The sequence below is a fragment of the Chionomys nivalis genome, chromosome 1 (genome assembly GCF_950005125.1).
Source record: "Chionomys nivalis chromosome 1, mChiNiv1.1, whole genome shotgun sequence".
NCBI classification, from domain to species: domain Eukaryota; kingdom Metazoa; phylum Chordata; class Mammalia; order Rodentia; family Cricetidae; genus Chionomys; species Chionomys nivalis.
In genome coordinates this window covers 165040926-165062761 of record NC_080086.1, presented here as the reverse complement: position 1 = coordinate 165062761, position 21836 = coordinate 165040926, and the positions used below count along the sequence as shown (strand labels likewise).

At 48.7% G+C, this 21836-nt stretch overlaps 1 protein-coding gene across 1 annotated transcript in view; it reads right to left on the bottom strand.

Moving 5' to 3' along the window:
• The window catches only part of Atp6v0a4 (ATPase H+ transporting V0 subunit a4), a 41567-nt gene that overhangs the window by 10885 nt on the left and 8846 nt on the right, over window positions 1–21836 (bottom strand). The window contains exons 7-14 of the mRNA XM_057765274.1: window positions 21476–21558; window positions 20573–20666; window positions 17654–17866; window positions 14126–14276; window positions 11714–11853; window positions 9158–9315; window positions 5806–5899; window positions 1781–1899 (exon numbers count right to left, since the gene is read on the bottom strand). Of these exons, the coding sequence (XP_057621257.1) occupies window positions 1781–1899; window positions 5806–5899; window positions 9158–9315; window positions 11714–11853; window positions 14126–14276; window positions 17654–17866; window positions 20573–20666; window positions 21476–21558 (1052 nt within the window). The remainder of the gene's footprint in view (window positions 1–1780; window positions 1900–5805; window positions 5900–9157; window positions 9316–11713; window positions 11854–14125; window positions 14277–17653; window positions 17867–20572; window positions 20667–21475; window positions 21559–21836) is intronic.

Sequence of the window (21836 nt, the reverse complement as noted above, 5' to 3'; positions counted from 1 at the left end):
TGACCTGTGTCAGGTTTTATGCTCAGTTCCTGGTACCTCAAGAACAGAAAATAAGAGAGTAGTTTATGATCCTAAAATTCTATAAAAGTCAAAAATTTCTCTCAGGACATGGTACCAAGATAGAGTAATAAAGTTCACAGCCTTCTGCACTAAGACAGAGCCTTATCAGGCTAAGAGTGGCGCTCTAGAGATGCACTGTCAGAACTCCTGCTACACAAGAAGGCCAATGGCCATCCATCCACCGGGCAGTTCTTTCCCACACGTATTTAGCCTTTAGCTTGCAGTTCATCCCTCAGGGCACAGCATCCTTGGTTTCCTCTCAGGCTAAGATCACCCTACAACTGGTTCTTGCCAACAAAATGGGACCAGAAATAGTCACCTGCCACTTTGGATAGAAGCTTTAAGACTCACTGAGTAACTCTCTACCTTTTCTCTGCCATGGCACCTGCAGGGATCCAGGTAGTGCCCACCCATCCTCCTCTAAGTCCCCTGGGCAGAAGGATGACAGACAGGGGACCCTTGTGGGCACTGCTGCTATGATTCATGGTCTTCAGCCATAGAGGTTGAAGTTGTTCGTTTTCCTGTAACCTAACCCATTCTGGTCATGTATCCTCATTCTCTCTTTATCTCTCTTTCTTTCTTTACTTGTCCCTTTATTTTTTAAACAGGATCTCCCAGAGCCCAAGCTGGCCTTGAACTTGCTGTGCAGCTAGACTTTAAACTCCTGATTTTTCTGCCTCCACCCGAGTGCAGGGATTACAGGTATATACCACAACCACACCCATTGTATGAACCCAAGGCTTTGGGCAGGCCAGACAGGCTCTCTACCAACTGAGTTACAGCCCTATGTTATACCATGATAACAATCTCAGCAATGTCAGGCATTGCAGTTATGATCACATTCCCTAGGAGCTGAAGTTGAGACTGTAAATGACTGACTACAAGCTCTCCACCATTTCTGTGGACCCTGATGCCCCACTTATTCCTGACCTAAGCAGCAAGTGGGATTTCTGGGCACCTGATGTCAGCTGCCATGCTCAAAAGGCACACTGAGCAAGCATGGGATGCTATTAGCATCAATAAGTTCGAGAAGCTTTCCAGTAATGGATGCGGACAAAGGAAAGGAATAGGGTGTGACATGAACAGGCAAGAGGAAGAGAGGCTGCTACCAGCTGAGAGAAAAGGACATCTGGGATGATTCAGGATTGGGAGCACCTTGGCCAAAATTCATACCAGTCCTCCCTGGCCCATTGGGTGGAGAATGAGGTGGATACTATACCAACCATCCCTTCCGGGTAGGAGGAACACAAAATGTTCTAAATGAGCTTCTCAGCATCCTCATGAACACTAAGGTATTTCTGAGATGCAAAACACGCATTCACTTCAACAGACTCTGCATGGCAGAAACAGAGGTGTTCCTGATTCTAGCCAACCATCCTGTCTCAGCTCAAGCCAAGACCCAGAGGGAAGCTACCTGCCACACAAATGCTCACTGGTGGCTCTGCCTCCATCCCCATCAGTGCCATCAGAGGGTGGCAGAGCAAGCAGAGGGTGAATCAAGAAACTCACATGAAGGGTGGAAGATGGTTCATTAGTTAAGAGGCCCTGTTCTTGCAGGACCCAAATTCAGTTTCTAGAAGCCATGTTAGGCAGCTCACAATCACCAATAACTCCAGTTCAGGGGATCCATGAACCTGCATTCATGTGCACACATCCACACTGAAACACACACACATAATTAAAAATAAACCTTTTTTTTTTCTTTTAAGAAGAAACTCACATGTGATTGAAGAGGCCGAGAATAACACCAAAAGTCATCTGAATGATCCCCAGGATGACTGACATCTTCATCTTATAGGAGTTCAAAAACGTGAGTTTGTTTGAAGCCAGGTTCCAAATCTGGATAAGAAACATGATGAGAAAGACATGAGTGGAGAGCCGGGCGGTGGTGGCGCACGCCTTTAATCCCAGCACTCGGGAGGCAGAGGCAGGCGGATCTCTGTGAGTTCGAGACCAGCCTGGTCTACGAGAGTTAGTTCCAGGACAGGCTCCAAAGCCACAGAGAAACCCTGTCTCGAAAAAGAAAAAAAAAAAAAAAAAAGACATGAGTGGAACTGGGGAGATTTTCTTGGAATTCAGGTTACAACACAGTCCCCCAAGGGTGCTGCTGTGAGGATGACAACATGCACGTCGGGCTAAGAAAAAGGAAAAGATAAGCTTGTTATAGCCACAACTATGGTAACCAAGTATGAGGACAGCTGGTGCCATTGATCATATATCCCAGTGCTGGAAGAGAGCAGGGGATAAAGACTGCCGAGATGCCCCGTGTGGAAGGGTGCTTGTTGCCAAGTCCGGCTACCTGTACTGCTCAGTTTTTGTCAACTTGACAAACTAGAGTCACCTTGACCTCCATCAGATTGGCCTGTGGACTGTTTTCTTCATTAGTTATTGGTGTAGGAAACCCAGTTCACTACGGGTGGTTCCATCCCTAGGCAGGCATTCCTGGGTTGTCATGGAAGCAAACTAAGCTATGAGGAGCAAGCCAGGAAACGGCTCCCCTCCATAGCCTCTGCTTCAGTTCCTGCCTTAGCTTCCCCTCAATGAGAACTGTAACCTGCGAGGCTAAATGAGCCCTCTCCTCTCCTGTTTGTTTGTGGTCATGGTGTTTATCATAGGAACCCAAAGCAAACTACAGTGGACCTGAATTCGATTCCTGGGACCCATGAAAAAGTGGAAGGAGAAACCAAGGAAGTTGTCTTCTAACCTCCACACACATTCTATGGTATGCATGCCTCCCCTCATACATCACACACACACACACAACAGAAGATACACGGTTTGCCTTGTACCAACTGGAAATATATTCTGAAATACTACGGAGAGTCTCAAACTTGCCTCAGTTCCTTTACTAATGGCCTGCAGAGTGTTGACCAAAGAATGGTTTCCAATTCCTTTTTTTATAGTATCCCATTTTGCTTTGAGTTCCCAGAATACTTCACAGGACAGAGCATTTTCCAGAACCTTCTCAAGCCGTTTCTACAATTACTTGTCATAACCACCATGGATAAGATACAGGTCCTTATAACCAGAGACTGCTCGTTCATTTCCCGGCCGCTCAGACCCGAACAATCACACAGAAACTATGTTAATTACAATACAGTTTGGCCAATGGCCAACTAAGAGCTCCCTCCTATTCTCCCCTTCCCAAGTGCTGCTGTCTCTTCATGATCGCCCTTCCAGTCCCACCCCCATTGCCTCAAACGGACTTCAGATCTAGGCTTTGTACAAGAGAAGACAAGCAGCATTGGTCTTTCGGCAATAGACTTATGTAGCCTGACATGTTATTTTCCAGTTTCATCCATTTCCCTGCAAAAGCCGTAATTTCATTTTCCTTTAAGGCTGAATGAAATCCCATTGTGTACAAGTAACACATTTTCTTTAGCCACTCATATGCTGAAGGCCATTAGGCAGGTTCCATTTCCTGGCTGTTGGGAATAGAGAAGCAGTGGACATGGGTGTGCGAGTGTCTCTGTGGCATAGCCAAGGGTGGGCTAGCTGGTCATGTAGTTCTGTTTTCAGGCTTCGACTTCTGTGATGGCCACACGTGTCTACATCCCCCCACTCATGCTGCGTAAAGGCTCCCCTGCATCTTCCCCAGAACTCGCTAGCCCCCTCAGTTTGTAAGTTTAAAGTTCTCCATCCTTGCTGAGTCTGAGAAGCAGAACTGGGCAGATGGGGTTTGCTGACAGGTGGGTGTGGGCTGGGTGGGAAGAGAAGGTAGGAACAAAAGCAAAGGAATGTCACTAGACCCTGACATCCCCTCTAAACTCCCCTTGCCTGCTTCCTGGTGACGCTAGTCTGACCAATGGGAACACCTTCCCCTCTGCGAAGATGCCAGCACATAGCACGGAGCTGGAGAGAGGGCTGATGGTCAGAGCACATAAGGACCTTTCAGAGCTTGCTTCCAGCACCCACATCTGGCTCATGACCACTTGCAACTCCAGCTCCAGGGGACTTGATGCCTCTGGCTTGCTTGGACAGCTGGACTCAGGGACACATACACACAAAGAGACACATACGCACACAGAGACACATATGCACAGAGACACATACGCAGAGTTTCTTTTCAATTAAAAAAAAGTGTTTTGTTTTGTTGTTTTTTTTAATTTTTTGAGACAGGATTTCTCTGTATAACAGTCCTAGTTGTCCTGGAACTCACTTTGTAGACCAGGCTGACCTTGAACTCACAGATGTCCACCTGTCTCTGCCTCCCGAGTGCTAGAATTAAAGGTGTGCACCACCACCACCTGGCCAAAAATAAAATCTTTTAAAAAACATTAGCAACTCGTTTGTCTTTTACACTCTGCAGTCTACAGACTGGCTTTCAAGGATTTTACCTGTTTTGATAAAACTTAGAATGGAACTGGAACTGGGCCTTAGGCCTGAAAAGTCTCCTGCAAAGCAATGCCTTCTGCTTTTATTGGGGTGAGGAGAAGGGTTAATGGGGAGAACCCGGAGAAACTGGAGGAGATGGCGGCATGGGGGAGGCTGCTGGGGAGCCACTCTCAGACCCATGCTGTTAACTCTCAGTTGCTGAGACTGACACTGGCCACTCAGGCTCCGTCCCATACAGAGCTGAGAAAAACACTAATCAAATTCCAGTCTACAGGAGGCATGGTTGATTAGGGGGCACAACGCTGCCACCTGGTGGCAGTGTGCACCGGCTTTCTGTGAATGTTTCTGTGAATGGACATGCGTGACCATTCACAAACCTCTACTCAGAGATCACACCGTCAAAAGGCGTTGGGAGATGCCAGATCTTTACTGGCTTCGAGATATAACAAACAAATGGGTAAAATGAAACATGGTCTTTAAACCCAGGAGTCTGGGGAGATATCTCAGTCTGTGGAGTGCTTGCCATGCAAGCGTGAGAAGTCAGGCTTGAGCCCAAAATCCATGTAAAAATGTATGGTTGTGTGTGCTTTTAATCCTAGTGCTGGGGAGGCAAAGACAAGGGGGTCCCTGGGGCTCACTGGCCGGCCAGCCTCGCTTGTTGGCAAGGCTTAGGTCCCAGGAATGCTGAAGATGACACACCCAAGGCTGACCTCTGGTCTACAAAAAAGTCATCCCACACAGTGCAAAAGAAAGATGTCACCCACTGGGGGGGGGGAGTAGAGGACTTGATTAGGATATTAAGTAACTTATTTAATGCACAGACTATCTGGGCAGCCATCGCCGAGAGCACCTGCAGGGACTGTCCACCAGTTCTCCCTTTTCCTTCTTTGATGCAGGATCTCTCATTGGCCGGCCAGGCTAGGGCGGGTCCCAGGGATCCACCTGTGTCCGCCTCCTGATGGCTGGGATTCCAAGCACATACCACCACGCCTAGATTTTTGTTTTGTTTTGTTCTTTGAGACAGCATCTCACTGTGGAGACCAGGCTGGCTCTGAGTGCTGGCATTAAACGTGTGCCCCACATGTCCAGCCCATATCTGGGTTTTGACATGAGAGTCTGGGAGACCACACTTGGGTCCTCATGCTTGTAACACCATGTGCTTTTCCAGCTGAGCTTCCTCTCCAGGCTGCAAGGGCCTTTTAAAAGCTATCCAGAGCCAGCAGTGGGCTAGCTGCTGGAGAAGAAGCAGGCAGGAGGCCATATAGAAAGCGAGAGTTCAGGGTACAGCGGAGGTTGCCTCCTGGACCAGCTCTGCCTGTCACAGGAGCCCCACAGTTAACCCACCTCAGTTCAGAGGTCTCGACAACATGGTGACCATAACTGACATTTCACCCTGGAGGACATTCTTACCGGATCAATCCCAAATGGGTAGGGATTTCCAGAATACACTCCTGGGATGGCCGGGTCCAGCTGCAAATACTGACTCTTTTCCATGACATGGGCACTACGAAAACAAAGACAAAGTGGGGAGACAAAAGTAATATAAAAATATATAAAGTAATAATAACCAGTCAAGTGCAAAAATACTACAGTATCATCAGCCATGAGCTTCTGAGCCAACCAAAGCCCAGATGCTGGCAAGGTGGCCATTTTGTTTACTCAATGACTCCATGTTTGGTCACGGAATAGCCACCATGTATCAGGCACTGTCCTGAGCACCCAGGCTTCTGAAGTTACTCTCTGGACCACACAGGTTAACAGCCCAAGTTTCCAAAGAGCCCTAGCCCTGACTGGAGTACAGTCAGGAAAATAGAAACTGCAAAGCATCAGCAAAGAAGTGGGGACTGGGCTGAGGGGAACAGACAGAAAAGGAGGAAAGAAGCCGGGCGGTGGTGGCGCACACCTTTAATCCCAGCACTTGGGAGGCAGAGGCAGGCGGATCTCTGTGAGTTCGAGACCAGACTGGTCTACAACAGCTAGTTCCAGGACAGGCTCCAAAACCACAGAGAAACCCTGTCTCGAAAAACCAAAAAAAAATAAAAAAATAAAATAAAAAAATAAAAAAAAAAAGAAAAGGAGGAAAGAAAGAGCAAGGCTGAGTTGTGTGACACTGAGCCAGACTTTTAGGGCAGTCCTAAAGGGCAGACGGACTTTTCCACATAGACCTTTATCTCTGTAAAACTCAACCCTCCCCCCAAAGAAAAGGGAAAGAAAAGAGATGAGAAACTTGGTCTGGCTACACAGTGAGTACCAGGGACTCCATCCTTGTGTCCCCCCCCCCCATACCAAGGTTACAAATACGCGCTGTCACACCCAGCTTTCAAACAGACGCCAGGGACCTGGATTTGGATCTGCCTCTTGGCACAGAAGCACTTTACCAGCTGAGAAATGTTCCCAGCCCCATTTTTTTTTTAATGAGCCTCTACAGGAAACAAAGGGTGCATGTGTTTGAATAAAGAACAGAAGAATGTCCGTGGTGACAGGATGCCTAGAAACGCACTCTCTGTAACACTGTGCCATGGTCTCAGTGGCTCGGAACATCAGGAAGCCTATTTGGACCACTATTGTGCCGCCTTCCTTGTTGGGCCATACATCCAACCCCAGTGACCACAGGACGTCTCCAGAAAGCCACTGTCATGTGTCAGAGGAAGCAGGTCCAGAGTGACCAAACTCCACTGGAGAGTACTTCCACTCTGGTGATGAAGGACTACAACCTTCTCCACCTCACCGTGAACACGAGTCTACTTGGTGCTATCCCAGCACTGGGGTGTGTGCTGAGCACTGTCTACCCAGGTTCTAGGGTGTCTGAAGAGCCAGGGGCTGGAAGGTCCATTGGCAGGGACAGTAAAGGCATGTGTGCACTTGTACCCATGTCTGCAGACTGACAAGCCCACTCTACAGGAGGAACGGAATTCTTGTAGTTTTGGGGAATCACACAGATTTAATATATTTTGAAACTAAGTTCTTCTAGGAGTCTCTTCAGAAGCCTATCTGTTGTAAGGGGAGTGTAGACCACAAATATAGCCATGTAGTAGCTTCGGTCTTAGCTTCCATCTTCATTCATTACCTTTATCATTGGCATTTGCCACTCCTAGAAACTGGACCTTCCAGAAAATCCAGATGAGATCTGTCAGAACCTCCACAACTCAAACTAAAGATCATCACCATCTAGGCCGGGGATGCAGTCACTAGCTTGTGTAGGACCTGCTTTCAGTCCTCTTACTAAAGAACAAAACACCGCCCATTTCCTCCAGAAAGCTTATTGAAGTCTTCCAACAATGGCCAGCAAATCTCCTCACATGAGATTGCCTGTTTCTTCTGTTCCTTCTTTTGCATTCTGTACAGACTTGAGTGGACAGACTAAACTCTTATTCCTTAAATAGAAGTGTTATAGACTGGGCACAATGAGGCACGCCTTTAATCTTAGCGCCTGAGAGGCAGAGGCAGGCAGATCTCTAAAAGTTCAAGGTCAGGACTGTGTAGTGAAACCTAGTCTCAAAAAATAGGAAGAAAGGGAGGGATGGAGGTAGGGACAGAGGGAAGGAAGAAAGGATGGGGAAGAAAGGAGAAAGGGAAGAGGGAAGTGGTAGGGAGAAAGAGAAGGAAGAAGGGAATGAGAGGGAAGAAGGGAGTGAGAGGAAAGAAGGGAGGGAATAGCACTCCCATGATAGGAGGAAGAGGGGGAGGAGGCAGGATGGGGAACAAGGCTGTAACCACACTGTTTCTGTCTCTCTCAAGCTCTGAACCCCATCTCCCCCCAGATCCCCCTGCCTGAAGTGTTGAGCTTCCAGTCTGATTCACTGGAAAGTACATGGGCAGTGCAGACTGTGGGCGTTAGAGAGCTTCTAGTTGCCCACTTCCATCCATCTAGCTGTGCCAACCCTCCACCCACTCTCCTGACTCAGCCACAAGCAAATCCAGGAAGCTGCCAACGCAAACTCTTAATCTCCTCTTTGCTCTTACTGTTGAACTCTGGCTCTTCTGGGCAGCCTAAGGAAATGTCCCGTGGCAGGGCGTGGGGCCGAGGACACTGGAAGTGGGATCTGCATACTGTACCACCTGTGGCAGCCTCTCTTAAGCAAAGACTTCACTAAGCTCCTAGCTGGTGATTGGCGATCTCACTCTCCCTCCTTCTCCACATAAGAACAAAGTTTACTGCCGACCTTGCCCTCTTCTCCGTGAAGCTCTCTCTCTGCAATACAATAACCAGTTCAGTGGTTGGGGAAGTGGTACAGGTCTTGCACGCAAGATAAAACTGGATTATTAGGACTGGAGAGCTGGCTTGGCAGTTAAGAGCACTTGCTGCTCTTGCAGAGGACCCAAGTTCAATTCCCAGCAACCAAATGGCAGCTCAGAAAACTAACTACAGCTTCAGGGGACCCGATGCCCTCTTCTGACCTCTGCTGCACATACACGGTACACACACACGTAGGTAAAACATTCATACATGTAAAATACATTTTTAAAAAGATTTATTTATTCATATACAGTGTTCTACATGTACATCTGCAGGCCAGAAGAGGGCGCCAGATCTCATTACAGATGGCTGTGAGCCACCATGTGGTTGCTGGGAAGAACTGAACTCAGGACCTCTAGAAGAGCAACCAGACCCCATAAGTAAATCTTTCAAAAAAAAAAACTACATTACTGGGTGAAATTTCAGGGGCACCTGTGATCAGAGCCGTGTGTAAACGCCCAGCTCTCGTAGGCATTGAGGTCTTTAGATGGGCAGCAAGCACACCCAGGCAGGCTATAAACTTACTTCCATGTGCCGTTTCTGAACATAGGCTGGACGCTCCAGGAGGACCCAAAGATGTTAAAAGACTTGGAGAAGCAGTCATTGTAGATCAAGCCCGTGTAGATGGAGAAGATGCCCATGAGCAGGATCAGGTAGCGCCCATTGAAGAAGGTGTTCCAGATCTGGTCCAGGGAAACAAAGGGCGAGTGTCAGTGGGGCCTGAAGAGATGCCGAGGGGAGAGCGATATGGGCCATCTCCAGCTTCAGTAGTGGGCGGAGAGACGGCATGACCAAGGCAGACGTCACAGTCGCCCACGTTGGGGTAGTCCTGAGTTTGTGTAGGTCAGTTAGGGAATCCCTGGCCCATAGTCTCTGTGCAAACAAAACATGTAAGCCTCGTGTTCTTTGTCTCAGCGGAATAGACTGCTGAGCATTCTGAGGCTTTGTCTGCTAAGGAAGGGACTGGAAACTGGCAGGCTGTGGTCTCCAGCGCCTCCAGGAGAGAAGCCTGAGCTGGCCTCTGCCCCACCATTCCAGGTCAGATCTGCCATCACTGGGAGCTTTCTCTTCAGAGCTGGGCTTCTGTCTGCCACATTCGCCAGGGAGAGCAGTTTCCTGGATGCAGGTACCATTCATTCTCAAGATGCTGAATTCGGGTATCATTCATTCCAGGAACTGCTTTGCAACTTTAAATGTCTTCCACAGAAAATAATGTCTGTTAAAAGTTTGCCATGGAAGACTGCATTGGTCACAAGACTGACCTTGCTTATGATTAACTCACAATGACATCATGGCACTCGCTCTACCAATCCAACCTGTGCCTCTAACAGCCTGGAACACAGCTAATGGCATGTTTCCGCTCTGTCACGTGTATTACCATGAGCACACCTGCCATTAACCGACTGGCAGACGAACTCCAACCCGCACAAGCACCCGTGGACTTCTGCCTTCAAAACAGCGTGGAAGAGGGCCGTGCTAAAGAGGGCCACCAAGAGTGAGGTCCCAATGTCCAGGAACCCTTGGGGTTTCTTAGAAAGAGACTCTGCCATGAACAAAATGTTCATGGTATTTTAGAACAGGTTTTAAAAGAAGCTACAAATGATGAGTAGTTCTTGATGGCAATTTTTTTAAAATTATATATCTGTAGATAAGCACAAACACACAAGATGTAAATATATTCAAAAGCATCATCACCATCTTTTCTAGGTGTTCAGACTGTAATCCAAACTAAGTTCTACAATTAATATGTCTTGTTTTTATAATCAGAGTAAAGAAAGTTTTTAAAAAATTATGAGAAGGGAGGTTTAATTCCAGCACTCTAGAGGCAGAAGGAAGCAGACCTCTGTGAGTCTGAGACCAGGTTGGCTTATATAGTGAGATCTTGTCTCAAAACAATTAAAATAATGATAATAGTAATGATAATGATAAAGGGGCTGGGGGTGTAAGAGTGGTAGAACCAGCCGGGCAGTGGTGGCGCACGTCTTTAATGCCAGCACTCGGGAGGCAGAGGCAGGCGGATCTCTGGGAGTTCGAGGCCAGCCTGGTCTACAAGAGCTAGTTCCGGGACAGGCACCAAAGCTACATAATAAAAAAAAAATCCAAGAGTGGTAGAACCCTTGCTTAGCACACAAAAGTTCCTGGATTCATTCCTCAGGCCCCCAAACAGCAACAAAAACCAGTGCTGTGGGCTGGCCTAGCATGCATAGTCTCCTGTCCAACACAGATCGGGTAAGCTGTGCGTGCCTACAATCACCAGCTTCCAGAGGTAGAGACAGGAGGCTCAGAAGAGAAAGGTCAACCTTGGCTACAAAATGAGTTTGAAGCCAGGCTGGGATCCATGAGACTCTAAAACAAACAAACAAAAATAAGTATGCCAAAACCCAATGCCTTATTATCCCCAATGAGTTGATGAACCTACTGCAGCAAGCTGCCCAAAGGAACCACCTTGTTCAAAAGCCTTATGTTGAATTAGGCTATTGGGGTTTTGTGTAGCCCTGGCTGAACTAGCTCTGTAGATGAGACTGGCCTTTAACTCACAGAGATCCACCTGTCTCTGCCTCCTGAGTGTTGAGATTAAAGATGAGCCTATACAGGGCTATTTTTAAACTTTGTATCTTTTTCTTGTTTTTCACAAAACCATGTTATTCCTTATAGTGACAATCACATTATGTTTATTTTTTTATGTGTGAGTATATGGCACATGTGTTCAGGGGCCTAAGGAGGCAGAAGAGGGAGCTGGATGCCCTGGAGCTAGAGTTACCACCACACACACACTGGAAACCAAGTTTCCACAACTTCTACAAGAGCGGTTAGCACTCAACTGCTGAGCCATCTCTCCAGCCCTTCACATAAACATTTCGTTTTTGTTTTTTTGTTTGTTCAACACAAGGTCTCAATGTCTCTCAGTCTGGCTGTCCTGGAACTTGCCGTGTAGGCCAGGCTGGCCTCGAACTCACAGAGATGGTCCTGTCTCTTCCTCCCAAGCACTGGGATTAAAGGTGTATGCCATGTACACCACTACCAACCCCTCATGCACACATTTTACTGCTTTCCCTCCAGGAACACTGGCTGACCACCCACCTCATTGGTGCTCTTCTGAGCCAGCAGGTGCTTCTCGTTTAGGACCATCCACAGGGCCGCCATCAGCATCACCAGTCCGTGACCACAGTCTCCAAACATCACGGCAAACAGGAAGGGGAAGGTGATGATCGTGTAGGGAGCTGTAGGGGCGACAGTCACAGCAGCTGAGGCCCCTGAATGGGTCCCCACACCCCCACCAAGATTTCTCTAGAGAGGCCCCTCGAGCAGCCGACAGATTCCCACAAGCCTTCCTGATTGTCTCCCCCCCACCATCTCCACACAGTACTGGCGTGGTTCCCAATGCCCGAGCTACCCCATGAGCACAGATTCTCCTTTCTCAGGTTATGCCAGCACTGAGTCTTTCACAGGTGACTCAAGCGTCAAGCTTCCCACGGTCACAAAGTTAGATGGCATTTGTAATGGTAGATTTTTGACTGCTTGCTGGACTGGGTCAGCAAAGCACCTCTGGGTGTTTCTGTGATAGCATTTCCAGAAAGATGAGAGAGATCCCACGGGCTCTGACCTAGCTTCTGGATTAATCCCTTGATGAATTCATGGGATGGCGGCATTGGGAGGAGGTAAAGGGTAAAGAATGTGGTCTAAGGCCTCGTGTGCTAAATAAGGGATTGGTCACTGGCAGGCCGCGGTCTAGGGCATCCCCAGGGTACAGCCCCTGAGCTGGTCTTCAACATCTGCTCTTCCATGGCAGACTGGAACTGTATCCATGTGAGGAAGTAAGTGCTGGCTAGGTTTGGATTGTTTTGTTTTCCTCAACTTGACACAGCTAGAGTCATTCTGGGGAGAAAAAGCCTCCATCAGACTGACTGGTAGGCAAATCTGTGGGGCATTTTCCTAATGATGTGAGGAGGCCCAGTCCACCGGTGCCTCCCTGGAGTATAAGAAAGTAAACTGAAGAAGCCATGAGGCGCAAGACAGCAAGCAGCACTCCTCCCTGATCTCTGCTTCAGTTCTTGCCTCAAGCTCCTGCCCTGGCTTCCCTTCATGGTGAACTAGAATTATAAGGTGAAACAGACCCTTCCCTCCCCAGTTTGGTTTTGGTCATAGTGTTTATGGCAGCCACAGAAATCAAACTAAAATAGACTCAACCTTGCCCTGACCCCTTTCCATAGACCCTTTTCTCAGCTCTTGTTTTTCCTTCCCTGCATGACAAATGCCCCCCCCCCATAGGCTCACATTTGAGCACTGGGTCCCTGGTTGGTGACACTCTTTTGGGAAGATTATGGGACCTTTAGGAGGAAGCATGGGCTTTAGATTTTATAGCCTTGCCCCACTTTCTGTTCTTTCTCTGTTTCCTGTGTGCAGATGAAAATATGGATGCCCCCAGCTTCCTGCCCCTACTGCCATGCCCTCTCTACCTGCTGGGGATAGACTCTCCCTCTGGAACCAAAACTAAAATAAACCCTTGCTTCCCTACATTTCTTTGGTCAGGGCATTTTATTACATTGCAGAAAAGCCCTGATAGAATCCCATCTTCCATAGGCTGTTTATGGAGGTATTTGGCCAGTGTGGTAAAAGTGGCTAACACAGGACTGGAAGGGTGTCTCTAACTCCTGTATTCTTGTCAGTATCATCTTTGGTCTGTCTCCACAGCATCAGCAGTCACTCACAGGCATCGTGACCCCCTGAAGGCCCTGAAATTTTGGTCACAAGTTAGAGAAGACTCGGGTTAGAGAACTATCATCTTCTCTGTGTGGCTATGGAGCATCTAGTCTACCCCTCTATTTTACTATCCAGGCCTCCATAGTCATAAGAAACAAGGCAGGGTACCAAGAATCTGTTCTCTTGATCTCAGGTCCTGTGGATCCTTGTCTTTCTCACACAATAACTTCGGATTTGTAAAGATGCTATAGGGCCGTGGCTGACTTGGAGAAGAAAATGAAACCTAGGGTTGGCTGCCATTTAAAACAGCCAGGTGTGGTGTTACACACTTATACACTCGGTGCTCAGGAGGTGGAAACATGGAGATCATGAGTTCAAGGCTACCCTGGGCTATGTACAGAAACCTGACTCTAAACAAAAACATACTCCAAAGGCTGGAGAGATGGCTCAGTGGTTAAGAGCACTGACTACTCTTCTAGAGGATCTGGGTTCAATTCCCAGCACCCACATGGCAGCTCGCACTGTCTGTAATTCCAGTTCCAGGGGACTCAACACCCATGGCAAAACACCAATGCACATAAAATAAAAATATATAAAATAAACATACTCAAGGAGGGGTGAAGACAAAAAGTAAATCTTTCATAAGTCAGCATTTACAAAAGCCTTGGGAAACCAAAAGACATTATAGAATGTCACGGTATAATTGGATTCACCTCCTGCCTCTACTGAGAGGCACACCTCAGCAATTTTCAATTTCTTGCTACCTCGTTGTGCAAGGCATCAGACCTTTACCTGGGTTTATCTCTCTGTAGCTCCCTACACCATAGGCGTCGACAATGTTCTGGAAGCCAGCTGTAAATTTATTAGTCCTGTTGAAGGTGGGAGGGTCTGCTTTAGTCTCCACTTCGGTCATGATGGGGACCATGGAGGAGCCACTAAGTTCCTGCAGAAAGAACAGGTGACCAATGTATATATTTGAGAGCTAAGTACTGGCCCACAGATCTGGATCTGGACATGAACTTGGGACATCTCTTGACCTTCCCAAGAACCATGATTCCATCTGGGAAAGGTGAATGTGTCTTAACACTTACCTAATATCGCTTATATGAGTGTATCAAAAGGGAAGAACCTGTCCTCCATGCCTTCCCAACACACACACACACACTCAGCTCTAGGCTCTCTATTCTCCACCCCCCTGCCACCTTTCTTTGGAAGCTCAGCCATTTTGCTAATTCATCCTTTTCTTTCAAGGAAAGAACTTTCTTCCACACCTTACCCTTTTCTAACTGCCCAATAGGTTTTCCTGACTCAGCATCTCTAGAAAAAAAATCCATGCACCTACAGATGAATCACCAATGCACCCCAACTAGGTCCTCCCTGTCCCCTGCCTCTTCCCAGAGCCTCCACTTTCCTAGGTTCTTGAAGTTCTGTAGCCGCCATTTCAATCCCTTCTCCTGACTTAGTGGCCGCCATTCCTGCCTAATACTTCTCCCTCCTGAACCCTGGCTCCTACTCTCCGAGTTACCACCCTAGCCAGGCCTCACCACCTCCTCCAGCCTAGGCCCCTTCTGTTGATTCACCCACCCACCCACGCTGCCCAGTCACGCCTAGAATAAAACAAACCAAAGGCATTGTTCTGCAAAGACTTCCTACAGTCTAAAGAGTGACGTCAAAACACCTTGGCTTCTTTACAGGGTTGACTTGGTCCTCCACTGACATCTTCACGACCTACTCCTCAGGGAAACCAAGACTGCACAAGTCACCTCCCCTGCCTGCCCATCCTCCACGCCATCCACCACCCCAAACCCGCACAGCTTGCCCTCAATGGGACTTCACCAACTAAAGGAGACTTTGCAGAATTTAGTCGCACTTCACTTCATGATGCCATGAGGTAGATCTCAAGACAAAGCCCAGTTTAGAGATGAGGAAACCAAGGACAGCAGGGTTAAGAAACTGCTCCATGTCATAAAGCAGGTGGAGGAGCTCCCCACTCTCCAGTTAAGGGCGAGTAGGAGTCTCCTCCTCAGCAGCAAGGCCCAAAGCCTCCTCTCCATCCGGTACATACCCCGTGGCAGCTGAGCCGTGGCTGGCAGAGGCCACAAGGGAAGGGATTGTGACGATGAGGACAGAACCCAACACCTGTTCTGCCTTCACCCTTCCTAACCCTCCCACCCACACCTGTCCTGGAAGCACCTGGGATACTTCAGGGGGTTGAAGGAACTGCTCTAGCCAGCCTCGTAGGAAGCCTGGCCTTATGACGACACAGGATAACATTGAGACAGGGTCTCCTGTACCCCACGGACGGCCTTGAAATAGCTGTGACTCAAAAATGCTCTTGAACTTCAGGTCCTTCCACCTCCTGAGTACTGGGATTCCAGGCATGCTCCACCCCTCTGCTGTATTCTAAATCCAATTCTGACCACAGTGTTGTGGCACCGCCTCCTTGGTGGTCTGGCTCTCCCCATTCTGCAGTGAAAATGCTTCTGAAAAACAGACAGGACCAGGCCACTCTGCCACAGAATAAAATTATGCCCCTAAGCCACTAAGTTGATTCAGTAGGTAAGGGTGCTTGCCACCAAATCTGATGGCCTGAGTTCAATTCCCAGAGTGAACGTGGCAGAAAGAGACAATCAGCTCAGACAAGCGTCCTCTGACCTCCACGTGTGCACCCCCCCCCAGTTAAATGTAATAAAATGTTTCATTCCAACCCTTACACTGTTATGAGGGCCTCAGGAGCTTTCATACCTCCATCCTAACCAGCCCTGCCCTATCCCTGCACCGCCCTGCCCCTACCCTGTCCCCTCCCTGCCCCTACCCTGCACCCACCTTGCCCCTTCCCTGCTCAGAGTACTCTGCTTCACAATTCGCCCAGAATGCACCCCTGCTCTGCCCCATCTGAGGGAAATTCATAATCTGAAAATGCTCCTTCTGTGTAGTCTGGGAATGCAACTTGAGGGTGATGAAAATGCCCCCCCACACTGAAGTCCTTCCGCCCTGATTCACTCTGATTTCCTGCTGGTCTCTGTGCCTCCATTTCCTTCAGCAGGAATATGAACGGCTTCTACCTCCTTGGCCGTTTTCACCACAAGCTCTGCCTTCAGACCTCTCCACCTGAGAGCTTTACCTCACAGTATTCCCAGGGTCCTCAGCAACATCTGCTCTGATTGCCACATCTGCCTAGCAGGAAGTCTTCCCACCTTCCTGGCTGGAGCCAGTTCCTTCCCTCCACCCCGGCCTCGGTCCAGTGAGGTCACCGCCCTGATCCTCCATGCAATGATCCAAGCAAGTGTATCACATTCTCCAGCAGGAAGCAGTCAGGCCGCCCTCTTGGCACCACAGAGCCCATTCCCACGTGTGGTCACCCTGGCCCTGTGTGGCTTTGGATGGCCTGAGGCGTCTTCCTGCCTGAGCTGGGATGGCACTGCTGCTGGTCTCGCCCACCCAGAACCAAGGGTCAGCCCTCAGGCACTCTTTGGGCTGGGGCTCACTCTTTCATCGATGAGGTCAACAGGTGGTCACGACCAGCTTCTCTCCCATGATGCCCCTCATTTCCCTCACCCACCATTCATGGCTGCCCGCAAGCACATATTCAGGGGCAAGCACCGTGCTCATCTCTCTTTTTAGAAAGTCTCCTGGGACTGGGTCGTGTCTCTCCAGGAAACTCTGGATGGGGAAACCACCCTTGCAGCCGGCAGAGGGGCAGCGCATGAACACTCAAAATGTACCCACTGAAAGTGAGTCAGTGCCACAAAGAAATGGTGGCAGCTTTTCAGAAAAAAAAGTTTCTCTCCTATGCCTAAGCTAAGAATCGAAGGTAAAGGGACTGGAGACATAGCTCAGCCAATCGAGTGCCTGCCTAGCAGGCTCTAAGCCCTGAGTTCAGTCCCCAGCATTGAATAAATCAGGTGTAGGTGAGTGCCTGGAGTCAAAAGTTCAAGGTCAGCCAGATGGTCAGCAAGGTCAGCCAGGTGGCCAGCACACGGCCAGCTCTCTACAGACAAAGGCAGACAGATCTCTATGAGTTCAAGGCCAGCCTGGTCTACAGGGTGAGTTCCAGGACATCCAGAGCTATGCAGAGAAACCGTGTCTTGAAAAGAAAAAAAAAAAATCAAGGTCATCCTCAGTTACATAGAAAGTTGGAGACTCTCTGTTATATGAAATACAGTCTATTTTTTTTAATGTGCTGGAGGTACAAGATAGGAACAGTTCTACCTCAGAGCCACTTGTTAGCTTGTTCACACCCCAGACAGGATGAGCAGGGGCTGGGAAGGCCAGATGTCATCTGCCTCCTGTCTCCAGAAGCCCCTGCCACTCACTCACCATGCCCTGCTCCAGCGCCTTCTTGATGTGCCTGGTGTCTGCCACTGGGAACCAGATCTCGGCGATGATGCACTGCTGGGTGACGTCAATGTTGCACATGTTCAGGACATGGTAGACAGCCTTCATCTTCTGCACTTTGATGACCCACGAGTGCCAGTTGGCAGCTGCTTCCTGCAGTAGGCGCTGCCGGTGAGACTCTGTTTGGGTGATGACCTGGCCGAAAGCAAAAAGAGAAAAACAATGAATTCATGGGGGTATTTGATATGATGGCAAAAGCGGGGGTTCATCTGCCATAGTGGCTTCCCCTGCCCTGGAGAAGCACATGATCAGTTTGTCTCCCCTACCCAAGGTTAGACCCTACGAGCAAGGCCTTTTCTCCTTGTTCCTCCTTTTCCTCTAAGCTATTTGCTTGCTCTTCCTCTTGCTGTTGCTCTAGGTTGAACTGTGTGTCCAGTTAAGCGGAGGCCACGCTGGAGTGTGAGCCTGGATCTAGAGAGGAAGGCACCCAAGAAGTTCACCATGGGAACCGTGGCACTGATGGGAGCGATGCATCCACTAGCCAGGGCCATCAAGTTGCCAGTGGCCACCAGATGCTGGGTAGGACAGGAAGGCTCCTCCCTCAGCCTTCTCAGCAAGAGCCCTGCCCAGGTGGCACCTTGATTTTGGACCTCTGGCCTCCAGAAGTAACTGTGTGTAAGAGAATCTATGTCTTGAACCTACCTACTGTGGTCATACATTACAGTCAGACCAAACAGTCTCCATGATAAACCCTTCAATAAATGCCAAGCGAGATCATGAACTCTTGGTGCTCATAAAACTCCTTTGATGGAATTACATTTCCTGTTTTGACAAATAAAACAGGGTCATCTTTTTCAGTCCCCTTTCATATATTATAAAAGACAGTTCATGAATGTGAGACTTGTAATACACAGGCCTGCACATGTGTCTTGAAGGATCATTTGCGGGTGTAAAACAACTCAGTCTGAGGATTACCAGGAGACAAAACCACCTGGGCACAGATAAGTGTTCACTAACCTTACCACAAAGCTCACCCTAACAAGAACACCTGCAGGCAAGAAATGGCTCAGTGTGTAAAGGCGCTTATGGTCAAGTCTGACTTCCTGAGTTTGATTCCCAGAGCCTACGAGGTGAAAAAAAGCCATTTTTATAAGTTGTCCTCTGATCTCCACATGCCATAACACATGTGCTTACACATACACACACAATGTGATTTTAAAAAAATCCTGTTCACAGACAGGATTGAATCCTAGACTACAGAAACTCTGAGAATGGACTCCAGAGGAGGCCCTTCTGATCAGTCGGTCTTTTGGGCCCATGCCTACACGTGCCTGTTTTCACAGTTTGTGTTACAAGTGCCAGACACTGGAGAGAGTCTCAGATTCACCCCTGGCTATGACTGAAGAAGGGGGAAAGCGGGTCAATCAGAACTTCCCCAGATCTCTGAACACAGCTGCCCAAGTCCCACTCCCATAAACACAATCAGCCTCATTTCTTCCCCGTTCTCAGGACGCATCCCTGAGCCCCATCAGAGTATTTTCAGAGAAGGAATTTCCTGAGGGAAAGAGTTGCTGGGACAGTGGCTAAAAAGGAATAGAGACAATTAAATAGATTAAAAACAGATATTCTGGGACAGTGAAAGTGTTCGCTGGCCAAAGGCTTTTAAAGCACACATTCCAGGTGTTGCGGCATATACCTGTAACTCCAGCACTTAGGAGGCTGAAGCAGGAGGACTGACATGAGTCCAAAACAAGCCTGAATTATGTAACAAATAGCCACCCACCTAGAGCTACACAGCAAGACCCGGTCTCAAAAATGAATAGTTAAAACCTAATTTCTAAACTCACACACTGAAGACTTAAAGTGTACCAGCCTATCCAGTAGCCATATGCAACTCTGGGAATCTCGATTTAATAAAAACTGAACAGTGATCCCTGGCAGTGGCTCACTCAGCTGGTAAAGCACTTGCCTTGCAAACATGACATCAGTTCAATGCCCAGAACTCATTTAAAAGAGCCAGGCACAGTGATATACGCTAGCAATCCAAGGCTGAGGAGTTAGGGAGGGGAGCCCTGGGGCTTGCTGGCCAGTCTGCCCACCTAACGGGGAGCATTGATAAAATCAGGGAACCCTGTCTCAAAGAAGGTAGACGACATCCCTGAAATTGAAATTGTCCTTGGCTTCGACACACGTGCACACATACACACACACCCATGCACACACATAAGCACACTCGTGTGTGCACAAAACTTAAATAGCAATCAAAATTCAGTCCTTTGGCATCACTTGTCACGTTTCAAGAGCTCAACAGCCACCTGTGGCCTGACATTACAGCACCAGATAGAGGGGACCACAGAGCAATTCTGTGTCACGGAAAGTTACGGCAGCCAGCACTGGTGGAGAATATACCATTGGACAGAGGCCCAGTTGACGTCAGCAACCAGTTTGCATGCTGCTGCCATTCAAGAGTATTCTAGACCAGACACACTTGGAGTCACTGGGGATGATGACGGACCTTCCCAAGGAAGTCTATCTGAGATGCTCCAGCACTCACAAGGAAAAACCAGACTCACTGTTTCCACAGTCATCCCAGCCAACTGGTTGCTCCACTCCGCTGGCTGATTGCAGGGTTGCAGACTCGTCAGGCAAAGGCTGGCCATAAAGGGCTTCTTTCATCAGATTAGGGCGGCTGCCTGAGGTGAACTAGGGCTGCGGTGCATTCTAAGCTGAGCAGCATGTGACAAGCATGCAGAATTGTCAGCCCCAGCTCACCGAACACTGCTTTCTAATTGTGCAATCGGTTGCAGTTCCAACCAGAATTGCAAAGCAAACATTCCAGGCAGGACTCACAAGGAAAGGGCAGCGGCCCCCATTAGCTCAAGGCCTGAAGCCCTCACTCACAGTGATTAAGTCCTCCAGCCTCACATTGACACTGGCCAGCATCTCTCTGCGCTCGACCGCAGACTCCGGGCAGGGGTAGATGGTGGCACGAAACCTGTATTGGACACATTGAGAGGGCACACATGAGTCCCTACAGAAAGTCTGCTACAGTCACTTCCCTAACCAGGCCATCACCGACTGGCTGACTCTGCTCAAGGGGCCAAACGGTTGCTAAAATGGCCTCCTGTGAGATCATTAGAAAATGATTCACAACAGCTGGGCACAGTGCCTCATGCCTGTAGCAGGAGGATTTACAAACTCAATGCTTCTACAGAATGAAGTCCAGCCTGGGGGTATGCCTCAATGGGAAGAGTGCTTACCTAGCATGAGTTGAGGTTCTGGGCTTCACTCCCCAGGACCACACACACACACACACACACACAAAGAGAGAGAGAGAGAGAGAGAGAGAGAGAGAGAGAGAGAGAGAGAGAAGGAGAGAGAGACAGACAGAGAGACAGACAGAGACAGACAGAGAGAGATTGGTCTACAGAAACAGCTGAGCCGTGGTACCCATTTTCTCCTTTTCTGTTTATTCTTTTTCCATGCCAGTGAGTCAAATCCAGGACCTCTAGCATGCCAGGCAGTGCCCTCCCACCACGCTCCAGCTCCAGCCCAAGGCTGCCCACTCAACAGAAGTAGAACAAGATATACCCTGAAACAGGTTGTGTCTCTACCTAGTGCTGCCCTGGTAGCATCCTCACAACTACTAACAGCTGGCTGTACTTCCAGCATCCTCCTAAATGGTCTTCAGAAAGTTATTCTGAAGTCCTCATCATCCTCAGAGAGGGCATGTCATTCCACACGGCACAGCTCCACCCACTCCCAACCCCGACCACCAGGACAGAGCGTGATGGTCTCACTCACCCATCACAGATCTTCTTGATCTTCAGCCTGAGCTGTTCTCCTTGATAAAATATGATGAATATATTCTTTTTCATTTCTTCTTTCTGGAATATCAGAAAAATAAGGTTATTTCCCCTCTTTCTTTCCTTCCTTCCTTCCTTCCTTCCTTCCTTCCTTCCTTCCTTCCTTCCCAATGTTGGAGGTGGAACCCCGATGTAAACATTCTCCCCTGGCAGAACATAAATCATAAACACAGAAAGGCCTCTAACAGCTGCTTTGCTTGCTATGCGTCAGTGACCACAGCAGGGCTTTGGATTCTGTTCTCATCCCCACAGGGAAGAGAGTGTTCACACCTAAGAAAACACCTCCAGGAGGGGTTAGG